Below are 19,773 nucleotides of genomic sequence, written 5' to 3'. Positions count from 1 at the left end.
TGTAGTGTGCTTGAGACCAAGAATATCCGTACCTGCATATTATTGAGTCCCCTCCAAGCGTGCCTTTTCCAGTCAGTCTCCCCTCATACCGCGATTTAGGGAGACCTATCTTCTTAAGGCCAGGAATGAAGTCAACACAAAGCCCAATGGCATCCTCTGTTTGATGGCCCATGGAGATGCTTCCTTCTGGCCTAGCGCAGTTACGGACATATTTCTTTAGGACTCCCATGAACCTCTCAAAGGGGAACATATTGTGTAGAAATACGGGCCCAGAATGACAATCTCGTCAACTAGATGAACTAGGACGTGCATCATGATATTGAAGAAGGATGGTGGGAACACTAGCTCGAAACTGACAAGACATTCCGCCACATCACTCCTTAGCCTTGGTATGATTTCTGGATCGATCACCTTCTGAGAGATTGCATTGAGGAATGCACATAGCTTCACAATGGCTAATCGGACGTTTTCCGGTAGAAGCCCCCTCAATGCAACCGGAAACAGTTGCGTCATAATCACGTGGCAGTCATGAGACTTTAGGTTTTGGAACTTTTTCTCTGGCATATTTATTATTCCCTTTATATTCGACGAGAAGCCAGTCGGGACCTTCATACTAAGCAGGCATTCAAAGAAGATTTCTTTCTCTTCTTTCGTAAGAGCGTAGCTGGCACGACCTTCATACTGCTTCGGAGGCATGCCGTCTTTTTCGTGCAAACGTTGCAGGTCCTCCCGTGCCTCAGGTGTATCTTTTGTCTTCCCATACACGCCCAAGAAGCCTAGCAGGTTCACGCAAAGGTTCTTCGTCACGTGCATCACGTCGATTGAAGAGCGGACCTCTAGCTCTTTCCAGTAGGGTAGGTCCCAAAATATAGATTTCTTCTTCCACATTGGTGCGTGTCCCTCAGCGTCATTCGGAACACCTAGTCCGCCGGGACCCTTTGCAAAGATTACGTGTAAATCATTGACCATAGCAAGGACGTGATCACCGGTACGCATGGCGGGCTTCTTCCGGTGATCTGCCTCGCCTTTGAAATGCTTGCCTTTCTTTCGACATTGATGGTTGGTCGGAAGAAATCGACGATGGCTCAGGTACACATTCTTCTTGCATTTGTCCAGGTATATACTTTTAGTGTCATCTAAACAGTGCGTGCATGCATGGTATCCCTTGTTTGTCTGTCCTGAAAGGTTACTGAGAGCGGGCCAATCGTTGATGGTTACAAACAGCAACGCGTGCAGGTTAAATTCCTCCTATTTGTGCTCATCCCACGTACGTACACCGTTTCCATTCCACAGCTGTAAAAGTTCTTCAACTAATGGCCTTAGGTACACATCAATGTCATTGCCGGGTTGCTTAGGGCCTTGGATGAGAACTGGCATCATAATGAACTTCCGCTTCATGCACATCCAAGGAGGAAGGTTATACATACATAGAGTCATGGGCCAGGTGCTGTGATTGCTGCTCTGCTCCCCGAAAGGATTAATGCCATCCGCGCTTAAACCAAACCCTATGTTCCTTGGGTCAGCTGCAAACTCAGCCCAATACTTTCTCTCGATTTTTCTCCACTGCGACCCGTCAGCGGGTGCTCTCAACTTTCCGTCTTTCTTACGGTCCTCACTGTGCCATCGCATCAACTTGGCATGCTCTTCGTTTCTGAACAGACGTTTCAACCGTGGTATTATAGGAGCATACCACATCACCTTCGCAGGAACCCTCTTCCTGGGGGGCTCGCCGTCAACATCACCAGGGTCATCTCGTCTGATCTTATACCGCAATGCACCGCATACCGGGCATGCGTTCAGATCCTTGTACGCACCACGGTAGAGGATGCAGTCATTAGGGCATGCATGTATCTTCTGCACCTCCAATCCTAGAGGGCATACGACCTTCTTTGCCGCGTATGTACTGTCGGGCAATTCGTTATCCTTTGGAAGCTTCTTCTTCAATATTTTCAATAGCTTCTCAAATCCTTTGTCAGGCACAGCATTCTCTGCCTTCCACTGCAGCAATTCCAGTACGGTACCGAGCTTTGTGTTGCCATCTTCGCAATTGGGGTACAACCCTTTTTGTGATCCTCTAACATGCGATCGAACTTCAGCTTTTCCTTTTGACTTTTGCATTGCGTCCTTGCATCGACAATGACCCGGCGGAGATCATCATCATCGGGCACTGGTTCCTCTTGATCTTCAGCAGCTTCCCCCCTTGCAGCATCATTAGGCACATCGTCTGGTTCATCTTGATCTTCAGCAGCTTCCCCCGTTGCAGCATCACCGTATTCAGGGGGCACATAGTTGTCATCGTCCTCTTCTTCTTCGCCGTCTTCCATCATAACCCCTATTTCTCCGTGCCTCGTCCAAACATTATAGTGTGGCATGAAACCCTTGTAAAGCAGGTGGGTGTGAAGGATTTTCCGGTCAGAGTAAGACTTCGTATTCCCACATATAGGGCATGGACAACACATAAAACCATTCTGCTTGTTTGCCTCAGCCACTTCGGGAAAATCATGCACGCCCTTAATGTACTCGGAGGTGTGTCTGTCACCGTACATCCATTGCCGGTTCATCTGCGTGCATTATATATAATTAAGTGTGTCAAAAACCATTACAGAACATCATGAATAGATAATTAAGTGACCAAATTAATAGAAGTTCATCATCACATTAAAACCAAAGTACATACATAGTTCTCATCTAACAACATATATATAGCTCTCCAGAGCATCTAATTAATTAAACCATACATTGAAACTATGTAAAAATTTCAATGCGAAAACAAATGCGATCATAATCGCAACCAAGGTAACAATTGATCCAACGACATAATGATACCAAGCCTCGGTATGAATGGCATATTTTCTAATCTTTCTAATCTTCAAGCGCATTGCATCCATCTTGATCTTGTGATCATCGACGACATCCGCAACATGCAACTCCAAAATCATCTTCTCCTCCTCAATTTTTTTATTTTTTCCTTCAAGTAATTGTTTTCTTCTTCAACTAAATTTAACCTCTCGACAATAGGGTCGGTTAGAATTTCTGGTTCAACCACCTCCTAGATAAATAAAATTTATGTCACGTTGGTCGGTATATTTGTCATAAACAATAAATGAACCAAATAGTTATAAAAAGATAATATATACCACATCCGAATCATAGACAGGACGAGGGCCGACGGGGGCGGATACCAAAACCATCGCACTATGTAATAAGAAGGAATAATAAAAGTAACAAAATTAGACAAGTAACTATCTAAAGTAATAATTTTTTCCTTTTAGAAAGAAGATAAGAACAAGAGGCTCACCACGGTGGTGCTGGCGACGAGATCGGCGCGGGCGATCGACAGCGGTGAAGACGGGGACGGGACGTGACGGACCGCTAAACCTAGACAAATCTCGGGGAAAATGGAGCTCGGAGGTCGAGTTTCGAGAGGAGAAAGATTAACTAGTGTGGCTCAGACATTTCATCGAACACCTCATGTGCATAGGAGGTGAGCTAGAGCACCCAAATGCCCTCCCCTCGCCGGCCAGAAAAAACAGAGCACTGTGGAGTGCTCTGCTGTGGCGATGGGGTATATATAGGGAACTCATTGGTCCCGGTTCGTGGCACCAACCGGGACTAAAGGCCTTTGGTCCCAGTTGGTGCCACGAACCGGGACCAATGACCCCCTTTAGTCCCGGTTGGTGGCACCAACCGGGACCAAAGGCCTTGTGCTGCCCCGCGTCAAAAGTTTAGTCCCACCTCGCTAGTTGAGAGGGCTCGAGAGTGGTTTATAAGCGCTGCTGCGCCCACCCTCTCGAACTCCTCTCAACTGCAGGCTTTCGGGCCTAACCGTTCTCTTTGCCTGTGGGGCCTACTGGGCCTTCTGCGGGCCTGAATCCTGGCCCACGGATGGGTTTCATGTCGTATTCAGGCCGTGGTGGCCCAGTAGGTGGCATAATTTTTTTCTTTGTTTTTTGTTTTCTCTTTTGCTTTATTTGTTTTGTTTCGTTTCTACTTACAACAAAAAACTTATTTATTTTATTTCTAATTACTTATGTATTTTACTTTAATTATTTTATTTTTATTTATTTTACTGCTGCTATTTTTATTTATTTTACTGCTGCTATTTTTATTTAATTTATTAAGGTTTAGTTATTTTAGTTACTATAGTTTATTTTATTTTATTTTATTAAGGTTTATTTATTTTTATTTATTTTATTAAGGTTTATTTATTTTATTTACTATAAAAAAATGAACATAGATGCGCTTATAGAGGAAATTCAACCTAAATTCATAATAAATTTCTATGAAATTTACTGTGAATTTAGGTCAAATTCCCTGTATAAGGGCATCTATTTTCACTTTAAGAGGAGCTCAACAAGGCAGAGAGGGACGGGCTTATAAACTGGTGTGAGCGCCCTTCGGTTGGCGAGGTGGGACTAAACACTGGCCGCAACTAGGACCAGCCCTTTAGTCCCGGTTTGTGGTATGAACCGGGACTAAAGGGTGGTGGGCCAGGAGCGTGGCCCATTGGTCCCGGTTTGTCCCACCAACCGGGACCAAAGGGTCCGGACGAACCGGGACCAATGCCCCCACGAGGCCCGGCAGGCCCCTGGCCGCACGAACCGGGACCAATGCTCACATTAGTCCCGGTTCGTGACTGAACCGGGACTAATGTGAATATTGCCCTGTGACCAAAGCCCAGTTTTCTACTAGTGACTGTGTTTGCTCAAAAAAATTGTATCTATACCACTATATAGTGTGTGAATAACTTTGAATATTAGTTGTTGGATAAAGCCAATATAACAGTGGAGAGTTGGCAAATCCGAGCATTGTTGGCCACTGGATATCCTATACACTACACAAGATTTTGCCATGCATATATCTAGAAGATTCCATTATTATTATTAAACTTAAGCCCAATGTTTCTCCTCATTTGTCTGGGCAGACAGCCCAGAAAATAGTCTAACAGAAAAACATTCTATAACCAGACTCTCCACTCCCAGCCCAAATAATACTTGGTACATGCTACCAGATTTTTTTATTTAGATGACATTTTATTAGATATAGATTTTTAATAAAATAAGAACTTCCACGCATAGAGTCAAAAGATGATACAAAAAAGAGTAAACAACTCTTTTGCTTGAGCAAAAAACATAGGGAAAAACATATTTGCCTTCTACTAAAAATATAAACATTTTATTTAATTGTATAATAATTTCGTAAAAAAATTATTAAAAATATTCATCATGTATTAAAAATGTTCTTCATGTATTAACAAATCATCATGGATAAAAATGGTAGCCATATATTAAAATGTTTATGATGTATTGAAACATATAATTTAAAAAAACCAAAGCATATTAAGAAATGTTCATCATTGAAATAAAAAGTATAGTTAGTTCCAAAATATTTTATGTCTATTTCTAAAATGATTATCATGGTATTTTAAAATTCTCAGATCATGTTTTTATCTTTTAGTACAAAAAAATACTTATAAATAAATCGTAAACTTTCTTGAAGCACGAGGAACATTTTATGCAAATACACGATGAACATTTGAGTACACCATAAATAGTTTCAATATACTGGAAACAATTTAAAAAAATTTACATGATGAAGAAACAGAACCAGAAGGAAAGAAAAAAATGTTAAAAAAATGTAAATCTAAAAATGGAAAATAGCAAATAATAAGTAATAAATAAAAATTAGAAGATAAATAAATACCGCAAGCTATTTTTAAAAGAATAGCGTGATAAACAAAAGGTAAGAAAAAGGAAAAGGTATGGACACAAAAGTTAGAGAAAAGAGGGAAAATGAATAACAAGGCATAAGGTCAAAATAGTAAATAGGAGTAAAGAAAGCAAAGTGCAAAAAGAATCATAGAATCCAAACAAAACACGCTCCTAGAAAATATGAGGAAAGACCAGATTTAAATGATCATTGGAGAAAAATCGCCCTTTATTGGGCCGGCCAATGTGCGGTGTAACCGCAGGCAAATGCGAATTCCGACTCGCTGTAAGCGACATATAGCACTGACGTTAAGACTACACTAATATGAGCTGATGAGCTGGGCTTCTGCATAAGAGAAAATATTATCAGAATCATTTCAATTCTTTTCATGGATAGCTTGATTTATTTGTCTAGGCATCCAAATGAAAAACCAAAGTGTTATCATTCGCTTCCTGGTCTTATGGAGCAATTGGATCATACATTCCGGTCCGATGTGGGTGGGAGGAGGAGGAGGGGGGGGGGGGGGGGGGGGGCAGTGATGTACGACGGTACGAGGAGGAAGAAGAAGACGGGGGAGGCTGACCGGCGATGAGGTAAGTGAGTCAGAGAAATCAGAAGGAGTGTGTTCACACGATTGGACTAGGAAGAAGGGGATGTCGTCCGGTGAGTAAGAATAGCTTGGTTTACCTGAGTTGACACAGACTAATTTTGATCGATCAGGGAGTACGTACCTATCATCAAAATGCGTTGCGGTGATGGTGGAATCCAAAATGATGTGCAGTAGGATATAAAGCGGGAGCACATTTGTTGTCACACGACTCCATCCATCCATCATCACATGTGCACTCTCATCAATCATGCGTCTATCCATCCATGTGTGTACGTGACCAATGCCCCGTACGAAGGTCAAACACTATCTCCTGCAACCCGGGTACATGGCTTTTGTCTGTCACCTGCACAAAATCGAATCTAATCGTCGAAAAAGAAAACATCAAGATCCATGTGCGATCGACCATATTCCATATCTGCTCCCTTTTCCTGAACTGTATAGAGTTCACCAGCAATGTCTGTGCAAAAAATGCTTCACCATCAATCTCTGTACAACCCAATCAGACTAATTAAACTCCATCCTTTTAAGTTCTTATTTATCGTGCACACAAAATCCCAAAAAACATGTCTAAATATTTTACTTCTGGTGCATTACTGAACTGCAAAGTTTCAAATACTTTTTAGTGGAATGCTGAACTGCCTAGATAGAAGGTGCACCTTTTTTTTTGAAAAGGAGAAATGCCCCCGGCCTAGATAGAAACCTGCACGGGGTTTCAGAAAATCCACTCTCACGAGAATATTATGAAAAATTGTTACCGGACCCATTAGTCTTTACAATGGGGTAACTCCTTTTATACACGTAAAGGAAGTGTGTAGGCAAATTACGTAAACCATAGACTTAAATTTGTGTTTCCTATATAACTCAACTGGCACTAGTTACTAGCTAATGCAGTATGTTCAGAGTAATAAGGAAGTATAGCAACATATGCTTAAGGCCTTGTTCGGTTGCGTGTGGATCCGAGGGGATTGAAAGGGTTTGAGGGGGATTTAAACCTCTTATAAGTCAAAATAAATCTCAGTCCTTGCCAATCCCCTCCAATCCTCTTGGGAGGAGGATTAACCGAACAAGCCCTAAGTGGAATATGCGGTGTCACAGTAAATATATACTCGGCACAGTAGAGAACAATTTTCCTATATTTCTCCATCTTTTGGGAACCGGCTTGATTGCTTGCATGTCCATAAGTGGATCTTAAATAGTAAAAGAAAATATCTGACAAGTATATAGGTCATTTACAATTTCTTTGTTCGTCGATCCATGGCGCCCAATAGATGTCAAAACCTCCATTTAGGGTTGCAGGAGGTGGCCGTAGGTGTCCCACATGTTATCAACAATGATCTTGTACGCCCTTTGCGTGGGATGGAAGCTGTCGAAGAAGACATGCTTGGATACGTCTTGGCACACCGCCATGAACCTCGAGTCGCAGAGATTCGTCACCTCAATGAGCCCAGTCCCACAACACCCGCGGGTCGTCTCTGTGAACCCCCACCGCTCCCCGCCCTCGGCGAGCTCTCGGATGATGTCATAGATCCCCAAGTAGACAACGCGGGTGTTGAACCCAGGCTCCGCGTTCAACCCGTCAATGAGCACCTGCACCCTCGAGTTGTAGAGTTGTGCCGCGTAGTTGCGTTTGGGCTCGCAGCGACGGTGCAACCCGCCGCCGACCGTCCGCTGCGACGGCACACACCCGATAGGTGGAAGGCCCACGAAACCGATAAGCTTTGCTCCGCGAGCGCTCACGCTTCGGAGGAACTTGTCCACGCCGACGAGGAGGAGGTCCACGTAGGACGGGATGTCGTACTCCAGGATTCGGAACGGAGTGGTGAAGTAGGTGTTGGCCACGTCATCCGAGCCAGCGCACACAAAAAAGAAGGCGCCGTCGATGATCCTCTCGGCCTCTTCCTCGCCGGCGATGGCCACCAACTTGCGGCGATACTCATCGAAGTACTCCAGTTGTTGTTCCAGCGTGATCACACTCTGCATTACGTGTAGAAGTTAGCAAGATCAATACAACTTCATTTTGTTGGACTAGCTAGCGGTGTGTCGTGATTCAACATCTGCATTGATCGATGCACACATCATATAATAAAATTAGTAGAGGTTGAGTTTGAAGGATCAGTGAGAATACACACCACGATCTTTGGAGTTAGGGGATCATATCCTGTGGCGCCTGAGGCAAAGCTAACGCCCGTGAGGAGGTCCTCCGGAGTGTGGTCGACATTGAGCCACGGAGCAACGAGCTTCTTCACGTGAAGTTTCTGGGCTGAAATCCGGCCCATCAATTAAAGAGATTAACTTAGCCATAAAAGTTTATTAAACAAGTTCTAAGGCGCAAAGTTGGCCACATACTAATTAAAGAGATTAAATAATTCACCAAAGTTTACTAAACAGGTTGCAAAACGCAAACTGAGCCTGTTCTGTGAGATGCATCATAGCCTCCGCCAATGTTATACATCGCTTATTGCGAGCAAATCTCGCGCTCGACTACAGTGATCGTTAAAGTGGGTCGACTCAATAATTGGCACAAAGCGGTTTGGCAAGCTTCTAAGGACCGGTTTGCAAAACCTTCCACCTGGTTTTGGAACATTCTATGCATTTTCTTTTTTATTTTCCATCTTTTCGTATCGATTTTCATTCTGATCTTATATTTTTGGTTTTTTCTATCTTTCACTTTATATCATTTTTTGAATTACACGTTACTTTTCTTAACATGCATTGAACATATTTTATACATGTTCAACATTTTATCGGAAAAATGTGTTGAACATTTGTAAAATGCACATTGATTTTTTAATACAATGTAAACATTCTTAAACAGTCATTAAAGTTTATTCTAAACATCATGGGCATTTTTTCCAAAGGTGCTAACTTTTTTTAACTGCTAGAAACTTTTTTAATGTTATAAACATTTATTTAAAACTCCTCTAATAGTTTTAAAAATTAAATGAAACTTTTCTAAAATGCCACGTTTTTTTCAAAAGTGTGAATATTTTATTGTCATAATTTATTTTACTAAGGTATTAATAACTTTCACAAATTAGTTAACATTTGTTTGCATTTTCTTTATTTTATTAATGTCATGGAATTTTTTTTAAACAGGTGAACCTTTTCTAAGTGTCACAAACATTACAGGAATGTTACGAATTATTTTAAAGACTTACTTGGACAATTTTTTAGCAAAGCATTAATATTTTCTAAATGCGTGGAAAATGTTTGTAAAGTTTGAAGATTTCCCAAATATATGTACTTATAGTATTTCAAAATGTGAAAGTAGGAAAAAACGAAAAAGGACAAACGAACTAAAGAAAAATTGGAGCAACTAGTTAACGAGCGCTCCTTCGGGAGCCTCGCAACGATCAGCGCCACTTGCCGCGCTCTCAGCTATTCGCCACGTGTCGCGCTCTGGACGCTTCCTCCAGATTTTGTTTTTTTATTTTTCCGCAAGCGTTTTCGGCTTTTTAAACGGTTTTTTCCCGGGTTTTTTCGATGTTTTGGTTTTTCCCTGGTCTTCCTTAGCGTTTCAACCAAAAAAAAAATTGAAAAATTTTTTTTGCGCGAAAAAACGCTTTACTTTTTTTTTCTTTCGTGAAAAGTCATGTTTTTTTTCGCGAGAGGCACGGTTGTGCTTTAGCGAGAGTCACGGCCGTGCCTTTCGGAAACGAAAAAAACGCGTTTTCTAATTTTTTTCTTTCGCGAGAGTCACGGTTTTACTTCCGCGAGAAGCACGGTTGTGCTTTCGTGAGAGTCACGGCCGTGCCTCTCGGAAAGGGAAAAACAAAACGCGTTTTCTGTTTTTTTTCTTTCGCGAGAGTCACGGTTTTGCTTCCGCGCGAGGCACGGTTGTGCTTTTGCGAGAGTCACGGCCGTGCCTCTCGCAAAGGGAAAAAATACGCGTTTTCTGTTTTTTTCTTTCGCGAGAGTCACTGTTTTGCTTTTGCCAGAGGCACAGTTGTGCTTTCGCGAGAGTCCACGGGCGTGCCTCTTTCGGAAAGGGAAAAAAACGTGTTTTCTGTTTTTTTTCTTTCCACGAGAGTCACGGTTTTGCTTCCACGAGAGGCACGGGCGTGCCTCTTTCAGAAAGGGAAAAAACCGTGCTCCCGGTTTGGTTTTTTCGTCCGGTTTTTTTCGTGAAAAAAAGTTCGTCAAAACCTATCAACATGGGATCTAGTTTTGAAGATCTCGACGCAAGAAATCCAATGGTGAAAACGGTTTGAGATTTGGACGCACGGTTTAAGTGATAAAACGTTTTGAATAAACGAATTTACGAAAAAAAGGAAAACTCCCAGGTTGCGACAAGTGGCGCGCTGCATGTGCGCCACTTGTCGTGACCTGGGAAGATGGAGTGTTCTTTGCAACGAGTACTCCTTAATTAGTGATTTCGAAGAAAAATCGGACGAACGACGAATGAATAACTAAACAAATGAAAGAAGAAACGCGCTCATGGGCTGGGTTGCAACCTATATATCAAGCAAAAGAGATAACCTCGCCTGCAGACGCCAAAAGTTGCGCGCCGGTCCATTTTTCCGGTTTTTGGGAACCTTCTTTTATGTTCGGCTTGTTTTATATTTTTATATCATTTCTCTTTTTCGTTTCTGGTATTTTCCTTCTTTTATTTCATTTTTTGATTCCTTACTTTTTTAATCCACCAATTTTTAGTATACAGACATTTTTTATATGTCATTAGAATTTTCTAAAACTGCACTGAAAAAATATTTAATGAAGATTTTATAAAAACATATGAACATTTCTAATACACTATGGCATTTTTCAAATATGCATTAAAAGTTTTCGAATACATGCTAAAGATTTTTTAATACACCTCGAACATTTCTTTTTTTTATTTTTTTGCATGGACCTCGAACATTTCTTATATACATGTTGAACATTTTTTAATACTTGTTTATACAACTTTTATGTCATTTTTTAATGTGCAATCTTTTAAAAAATTTCATTATCATGTTAGGAAATGTGTGAAGACTTTTTCAAATATCATGAACAGTTTATTATCCACGTGACCATTTTTCAATCACACAATGAACCTTTTTCAATCAACCAATGAACATTTTACTGGTGTGTGTCAATGCGCAAGCTCTGTCCCAAACAGAGTGTCGCTGGCAATGCGTTCTTCCGCCTCGGTAGTTAGTACAAGCGAGGAATAGAAGCACCCCTACAGGCTACAGTAGTATGTTCCGCTGGGTTGTGTAAATCCTACTGAACAGTGCATTCCGCTGTACAGCGTGATGGGCCAGCCCATATTCTATTTCTTTTTGCTTCGCTGGGTGTTTTGACTGGTTTTGATCCAATTCTCAAAACATTTCTTGTTCCAGATTTTTATAAATTATATAAGTTTTATTAAAAATTATGAACTTTCCAGATTTTTTTATAAATTTAGTATAATTTATAAAAATGGTTCAGTTTTATAATTATTAAGCTTGGAAAAATTTATAAGGTCTAGTATAATTTATAAAAATGTTCCAGAAATTTAGTATAATTATTAAGCCTGGAAAAATTTATAAATTATACTAAATTTCTGGAACATTTTTATAAATTATATAAGTTTTATTAAAAATTATGAATTTTTTTGAATTTGTCAAAATATTGTAGCCAGTTTTTCCCTGAACAAGGTGATGCTGGTCTTTCTATTGGCTTTTTTCTTAGACGAACATGACTGGTTTTTATCGAGCCATGTAATGCCAATTTTTATATGCAAGTGAGCAGGCACGCTGGCGCTAGCTTGGTCGGCAAATATGCGGCAATGCTGTTTGTTTTAGTGACAATTTGTCCCTGGGCGCGTAGAATAAGAGTGACCTATGTTAAGAAACTAAGAGAACCAAACCTAATTAATTGTTGGGCTAGATATTTCCACAGGATTCACCAAAAAAAAAGATATCTCCTAGGGTGGAATAAATTGAACTTCTACCCAATTTCTTGAAATATTTACACATGTACATATATATGTGCTCTTTATGTGGGTCTATTTTTTTCATGAAAACGACAAGTTGTTGTGCTAAAATACAATTTTGATGCCATTTTATTTTAGATCACTAGATTTAAATAAACATTACAAATTTGTGGAATTTTCCACAGTAAGTTTTTTGCATTTTTTCCATGGCATGTTTTAAAGATCTGAACACGTGCATATGTTTTAAAACCTTTTTGTCATTCAGTTGTTTATCCCGGGGGCCATAACGCCGCTCTCCTATCTTTCCTTGAAGATTTTACTATCTCATGGGCACATCATGCCCGCTTCCAAATAAAATTGCTTGATATGCCCTACCAACAAAATACCCGTGTTTTGCTATGGGTAAATAATATATACCCGATTGCGTTAAGTCATTGTTCTTGGTTCAATATTCAAATTTTATATAGTATTAGTGTGATGGATACTTGGAATTGAAACCATATGTGTGCATGTATCCCGAATATTTCTTTTTGTTCTTTGCGACGAGTCTCGACTATTTCTTGACATTAACACATAACTTTTTATGGATTTTGTACATGTATTGATACTATGCTGATGTCTAAAACAATAGTTTTTCTTATGGAACCCCGCGGGCAGGGAAACGCTAGCTCATGTGCTTTCATTAAAAAGAAAGAATATAGTGACCCTAGACAAACCACGACCACAGTGATAAGGACAGGAAGTCTACAATGGACGCGGACGTACCGACGAGGTCAGAGGGCACGAGGCCGTTGGAGAAGCGGCCAGTGGCGACGTGGCCGTCGAAGTCCTTGCCGTAGGGCGGATGGTTGGCCTTGATCTGGGTGTGCAGGTTGTTGTTGTTCCCCGGGTCAACGATGGAGTCGCCGAACACGATCACCGCCGTCGCCCTCGGACTCCGCCTCTCCTCCCCCGCCACCGCCGCCGTCCCATTGTTCTGCTGCTCCCGGCACAAAGCCGGACACACCACCGCCAGTACCGCCACGACGACGGCGAGCTGCTGCAACCGCAACCTCCTCATCGCTGCTGCTAGTGAGTACTGAGCAGTAGTGTGTGGTTGCCGGTTGGCCTCAACCGAATGCAGCTACCTAATGGAGGATGTGTGCTGTGTACCAAGCACTCTACCTCTGCCTCCCTATTTATACACACACATGTGTCCCTCGAACGGGTAGTGGTCTATAGTTTAAGCTAGTGTGAAGTACTGTGGTACTCACTTGCGTGCAGTTGGAGTGTCAATGGCGTCTTGATAGCCCCTTAATTAAACAGTGCATGCATTCGGTTAGATGATTTTTCCACGAAAAATGTGTATATATTCCAGCACATGCACGATGGCGATCGGCTTAAATTGATGGTCCTGATCGACTTGAATATATATCAAACTATATATGAATAAATAATTCATTCTGAAAAACACTATATATGAATAATTTTTCTTGGCCAAAACTAGGTGATGAGGACTGCAGAATGTGGATTGGCACTGCACATGAGTAAGATACGCTAGTTGGTCACGTACAACCTCATATCATAAATTCATAATTATTGATTGATGTAACCATCCATGAGCCGTACCGGCAGCAGTCCTTATCCTACATGCATGTAGTTGTATATATGTGTACCTCACATATACGATTAAATAAATTTTTGCATGTCATTAGGTTTGATAGTGATTAGCACGTACATTCTAGCTACTGCTACAAAGATTAGACGCAAGTTAAGTGAACGTGATCGATGCATGCATGGGTTAACTGGCAACGTACGCTAGTGAATGGATTGAAGCAAGACAAGACAAGGATGCAACTACATTTTGTTTTAGTTTCGATAGATGGCCATCCATATCGGTCGATCGATGAGCTAGCTAGCTAGGGAGGTGTTAATGGCGTCTGGGAATTAAAATGGAGGGGAAGAGCAGCTAGCTCGAAAAGGAGGAGCCAGGAGTGCATCATGCATTGATGCAGGTTGGTTAGCAAGCCATCTACACCTATCCATCAGCCTGTCCCTGACCTTTACGTGCAACCGCTTGCCGTTGCTTTCGCTTTGCCCAAATTAATATGTGTGTATGGACGTGAAGAATCATGCATGCGCCGATCGACCCACTTGACAAAAATTAAGACCGTTCAACAGGGCAATAGATGTACTACACTGGCTTCACTGGCTTGCCTTGTGTGCTCTCCCATCTGTCCCAACCGAAAACACGCCAGTATATTGCTTGTAGGCCACTCATGCATGACCAAGGATTAAAATTTTCGGAAAGAGACAAATTTCGGATCTCCAGAAATGTCTGGAACTTTGGAAATTCTTTTGGAATTCCATTCTATTAGAATTAGTCACATTTTACAGAATTTTTACATAATTAAAATCTTATTTGAAATTAGTTTGTATTTGCTCCAAATAATTGAATTTGCAAATATTTTGGCCGTGCCGAAATGATCAATTTTTTTTAATATTGTTGAAATTTTGAACGGTGTTTATGAAGGTTTATGTGCTCGCTTCACTAACTCTTTTGTGCCAAATTAACCTATATCGGGAAGAAAAATATTTACAAAATCAAACCTTAAAGGGTAATAAGTAAAAACTCCATGGTACCTTTTTCTATGGAATTAAAGAAACGACTTTGGGCCTCTCGAACCTAACAATCCTAATAAATACAGGTGAGAAGGCTATTTGCGATAACATGTCGAGTTGCACTATCAAAGTTTTCATATTTAAACAGTCTTGTGGTTAAGAGGACAATGACCGCTCAGAAAGGGAGTGTGTCACAAAGGGTGGCAGGACGGCCGAGAGTATCAGTTTGCTTCGTTAATAGTCTCCCCACACACAAAAAATCATTAATAGTCTTGGAATGACACTAAGGGAGAGATTCCATACTTAAGTTTGATTGAAAGCAGCCTAAAGCCAGCTGCGGGGTATTACCTTCAAATGTTGAACGAGTTGGGTGACATCGATGGTGTGATGGTTAGGGTTTTGGGTACATGCATGATTGCTTTTTAGCGGGAAGCCGAGGGGGAAGCACTAGTAGAAAAAGGGGCTTTCGTTCGGGCCTGGCCAGCCCATTAGTCCCGGTTCGTAAGAACCGGGACCAATGGGTGCATTCGTCCCGGTTCGTGAGCCCAGGAGGCCGCCCGGGGCCTCGCGGGCTTTGGTCCCGGTTCATCTAGACCCATTTGTCCCGGTTCTACGAACGAACCGGGACCAATGGGCCTCGCTCCTGGCCCATAACCATTAGTCCCGGTTCCAGCCACGAACCGGGACAAATGATTTGCCTATATATAGCCCATCGCCAGCGAGCAGAGCACTCCACCGTGCTCTGTTTTTTGCTGGCCGGCGAGGGAAGGGCATTTGGGTGCTCTAGCTCACCTCCTATGCACATGAGGTGTTCGATGAAATGTCCGAGCCACACTAGTTAATATTTCTTCTCTCAAAACTCGACCTCGGAGCTCCATTTTCCCCGAGATTTTCCTAGGTTTAGCGGTCCGTCACGTCCCGTCCCCGTCTTCACCGCCGTCGATCGCCCGCGCCGATCTCGTCGCCGGCACCACCGTGGTGAGCCTCTTGTTCTTATCTTCTTTCTGAAAGGAAAAAAAATTCTTACTTGAGATGGATACTTGTCTAATTTTCTTACTTTTATTATTCCTTGTTATTATATAGTGCGATGGTTCTGGTATCCGCCCCCGTCGGCCCTTGTCCTGTCTATGATTCGGATGTGGTATATATATTATCTTTTTATAACTATTTGGTTCATTTATTGTTTATAACAATTATGCCGACCAACGTGACATAGATTTTTTTTATGTAGGAGGTGGTTGAACCAGAAATTCCAACCGACCCTATTGCCGAGAGGTTAAATTTAGTCGAAGAAGAAAACATGTACTTGAAGGAAAAAATAAAAAAAATTAAGGAGGAGAAGATGATATTGGAGTTGCATGTTGCGGATGTCGTCGATGATCACAAGATCAAGATGGATGCAATGCGGTTGGAGATTAGAAAGATTAGAAAATATGCCATTCATACCGAGGCTTGGTATCATTATGCCGTTGGATCAATTGTTACCTCAGTTGTGATTATGATCGCATTTGTTGTTGCATTGAAAGGTTTTACATAGTTTCAATGTATGGTTTAACTAGATGCTCTGGAGAGCTATATGTTGTTCAATTTGAACTATGTATGTACTTTGGTTTTAATGTGATGATGATGTGGCTTTGAATTGTGCATTTTGAACACAGAAAAACTATGAAGTTCAAATAAGTTCAAAAAAATGAAATCCCTTTGTAACAGACGAGTTTCCGTATGAAACCCTGATACTTCGAAAGAGATTGTCCGTTTTGTACACGAAGTGCATCCAGTTTTTGCCGTAAGCCTCTCTACTTTCTTGCACATGCTATGTGGGTGAAATGATGACACCATGGCAACTTTCAACCTTTTCAGAGTTCATTTGTAGTGCTTTTCAATTTGAGGGTCTTATAGCTCAAAATAATCAGTAAATGCATGAAAAATAACAAATAAAATAAATAAGTAATTAGAAACAAATTAATATAAACTTTAATAAAATATATAAGTAGAAACAAAATAAAATAAACTTTAATAACATTTATGAAACTAAAATTAACAGAGTATTTTCTGTTCAAAACATTATAAGCAACCTCTAGTATTATTGAAACTAAAATTATATAAAATTGATGCAACTAAAATTATCAAAGTATTTTCTGTTCAAAATCATGAAAAGCAAAAAGAATTTTCATAAAGAAATTTTTTGTTAGAAACTTTAATAGCAAAAAGAATTATCATAAAATAAAATAAATAAGTAATTAGAAACAAAATAAAATAAAATAAAATAAATAAGTTTTTTGTTATAAGTAGAAACAAAACAAAATAAATAAAGCAAGAAAGAAAACAAAAAAAAGTCAAAAAATAAAAAATATGCCACCTACTGGGCAGCCACGGCCTGAATACGACTAGAAACCCATCGATGGGCCAGGATTCAGGCCCGCAGAAGGCCCAGTAGGCCCATCAGGCATAGCAGTGACATTTAGGCCCGTAAGCCTGCAATGGAGAGGAGCTCGAGAGGGGTGCGGCAGTGGGGCTTATAAACCACTGTGCGCCCCTCTCAACTAGCGAGGTGGCACTAAACTTTCGACGTGGGCGCAGCAGCACACGACCTCTGGTCCCGGTTGGTAGCACCAACCGGGACTAAAGGGGTGCGTTGGTACCGGTTCGTGGCACCAACCGGTACCAATGCCCCCCTTTAGTCCCGGTTGGTGCCACCAACCGGGACCAAAGGCCGCCTTCCCGCCCTTTGGCTTGCCGAAAACTGACCTTTGGTCACGGTTGGTGGCACCAACCGGGACTAAAGGGGGGCATTGATACCGTTTGGTGCTACGAACCGGTACCAATGCTCTTGGTATATAAGCAGGACTTGTGAAAATTTCACTTCTCATCTCGCAGTTGCCGCCCCGACGACGCCGACGACATCAACGCCGCCAGGCTGCCGCCCCTGCCCCGACCTCGCCGCCGTCTCCGTCGTCGCCGTCGCCCCTGCCCCGGCCTCGCCGCACCCTGCCCCGACCTCGTCGCCGTCGCCCCTGCCCCGACCTCGCCGCCGCTCGCCTGTAGTGTGAGCCTCACCGCGCCGTTCCCCCTCCTCCCCCTTCCTCCCCGAGCCCGAACGCCGCCGCCCGCCCCGACGCCGACGACGAAGCAGGCCCCCTGTTCATATGCAAAAGTTAGGATTTTTGGTGAAATTATTGTAGAATATGATGATGATATTGTAGAATATGCAAATGTTTGTATGTTCATATGCAAAGAATTTTTATTTTGTTCATAGAATTTTTTTTGTTCATAGAATTTTTATTGTAATTTTGTTCATAGGATTTTTTATTGTAATTTTGTTCATAGGATTTTTTTTGTTTCGTTTAGTTTTAGGATTATTTTTTTTGTTCATAGAATTTTTATGTAATTTTCTTCTTTTTTTTTCTTCTTCTTCTTCTTCCTTTTCTTATTTTTTATCGGGTAGGTCGTTGTCGATATAACCCCCTCTCGACCGTGATAACTTATACCACGGGAGCACCCCCGGCCCTCTCGCTCGACTAAAACTCTCGAGGACACCCAAACCCTAGAAAAAAACGATGTCGGTCTCCTACCCCCTCCCGCCGTGCCCCTACCCGACAAACTCTCTCGAGGCCACCCAAATTTACCAAGTTAAAAGAGCGTTGTCGTCAAGGCCACCCCGAACCCCTTGAAGCGTTGTTGAGGCCACCCCAAACCCTTGAAGCGTTGCCGAGGCCACCCCAAACCCTAGAGAAGCGTCGAGGCCATGCCACTAATATGATTCCTTATTGTGCTTAGCTAGCTAGTTCAACATTTGCCACTAATATATCCATCTGTCATGTTTGAATAATAATTGCCATGTTGTAAATATTTGCAGAAACAATGGATCCGCACCCCCGAGACGAAGCAAAAGAAGCGGTGTTGGGGGAGATAATCGCACATGGAAGTGATGCCGTCTTGTCGTTTCTCAACGACACATGCACCGATGGTCTTGAAAGACAGGACGAAGAAGCAGGCTACGATGATGATCAAACAATGGAGGATGAAGGACACCGTGATGACGGCTCCGGTGACCGAATGGAGGGGGAAGGACAGGATGAAGAAGCAGGCTCCGGTGACCGAACGGAGTCCGGCCAGGTATATATATTAATTAATTAAGCATGTGCTGACTATAGCTAATTGATGCATTAATTGTTTTTGGTATGTACACATATTAACTCTCTTCTTTTCTTCTTTTCTAGCCCTCCGGATCGAGCAACACTTCGGTAACAAGACGAGGCCCGAAGAGAAAGTTGCGCGCGGATGAAAGGTACACGATCATCGAAAGTGATCGCGCTGGCCAACCGATTGAACCCCTCTGGACCAAGCAAAAATTTAATGCTCAGTGCGGGGTTCTAGTGAGGGACATGATCCCGATCAGCATCGAGCAATGGTTGAAGCCTAAGGACAAAGACTCTCAGGTGTCTTATGTCAGCGATAGACAGAAAACTGATCTTTGGACCGCGCTGCAGGAAAATTTCACCTTCCCGCCAGAGGAGGATCCGGATTATCCAGTTAAAAGCCAATGATCAAGGCTTATGCTCTTAAGAAGATGGCTGAGCTATTCAGGAGGTGGAAGAATGAGCTGAAATCATCGTTTGTCGACCAAGACAAGACTCCTGAATTCATCGGCCGATTTGAGAAGATCAAAGATCAGTGGCCCGAATTTGTCACCAAAAAGAAATCTGAGAGAGCAGCGAAGATGTCAGCGACAAACAAGAAAAATGCTGCAAAGAAGAAGCATCACCATCGCACGGGGTCAGGTGGCTACCTGAAAGCCCGGCCGTTGTGGGACAAGGCTGAGAATGACCTCATTGATAAAGGGATCGAACCAGAGACGCGACGCTGGCCAGACCGTTGCAGGACTTGGTTCTTCGGGGTTGGGGGAAAATTGGACCCTAAAACAGGGAAGTGCGTTTGGACCGGTGAGCAGCTG

The 19,773-nt window shown here is 42.1% G+C and overlaps 1 protein-coding gene across 1 annotated transcript; it reads right to left on the bottom strand.

The window, feature by feature from the left end:
* Positions 1–7,433: 7,433 nt before the first annotated feature.
* Positions 7,434–13,356, bottom strand: LOC123123913 (GDSL esterase/lipase EXL3). The gene is made up of 3 exons (XM_044544568.1): positions 12,984–13,356; positions 8,449–8,579; positions 7,434–8,293 (listed from the first exon to the last, which is right to left on the bottom strand). The coding sequence occupies exons 1-3, from the start codon at positions 13,276–13,278 to the stop codon at positions 7,604–7,606; spliced, it is 1,116 nt and encodes a 371-aa protein (XP_044400503.1). The 5' UTR covers positions 13,279–13,356; the 3' UTR covers positions 7,434–7,603.
* Positions 13,357–19,773: the final 6,417 nt, after the last annotated feature.

The sequence above is a fragment of the Triticum aestivum genome, chromosome 5D (assembly GCF_018294505.1).
Source record: "Triticum aestivum cultivar Chinese Spring chromosome 5D, IWGSC CS RefSeq v2.1, whole genome shotgun sequence".
Taxonomy (NCBI): domain Eukaryota; kingdom Viridiplantae; phylum Streptophyta; class Magnoliopsida; order Poales; family Poaceae; genus Triticum; species Triticum aestivum.
Note: the sequence above shows the minus strand (reverse complement) of the source record. Positions and strands in the feature narration are given on the sequence as shown.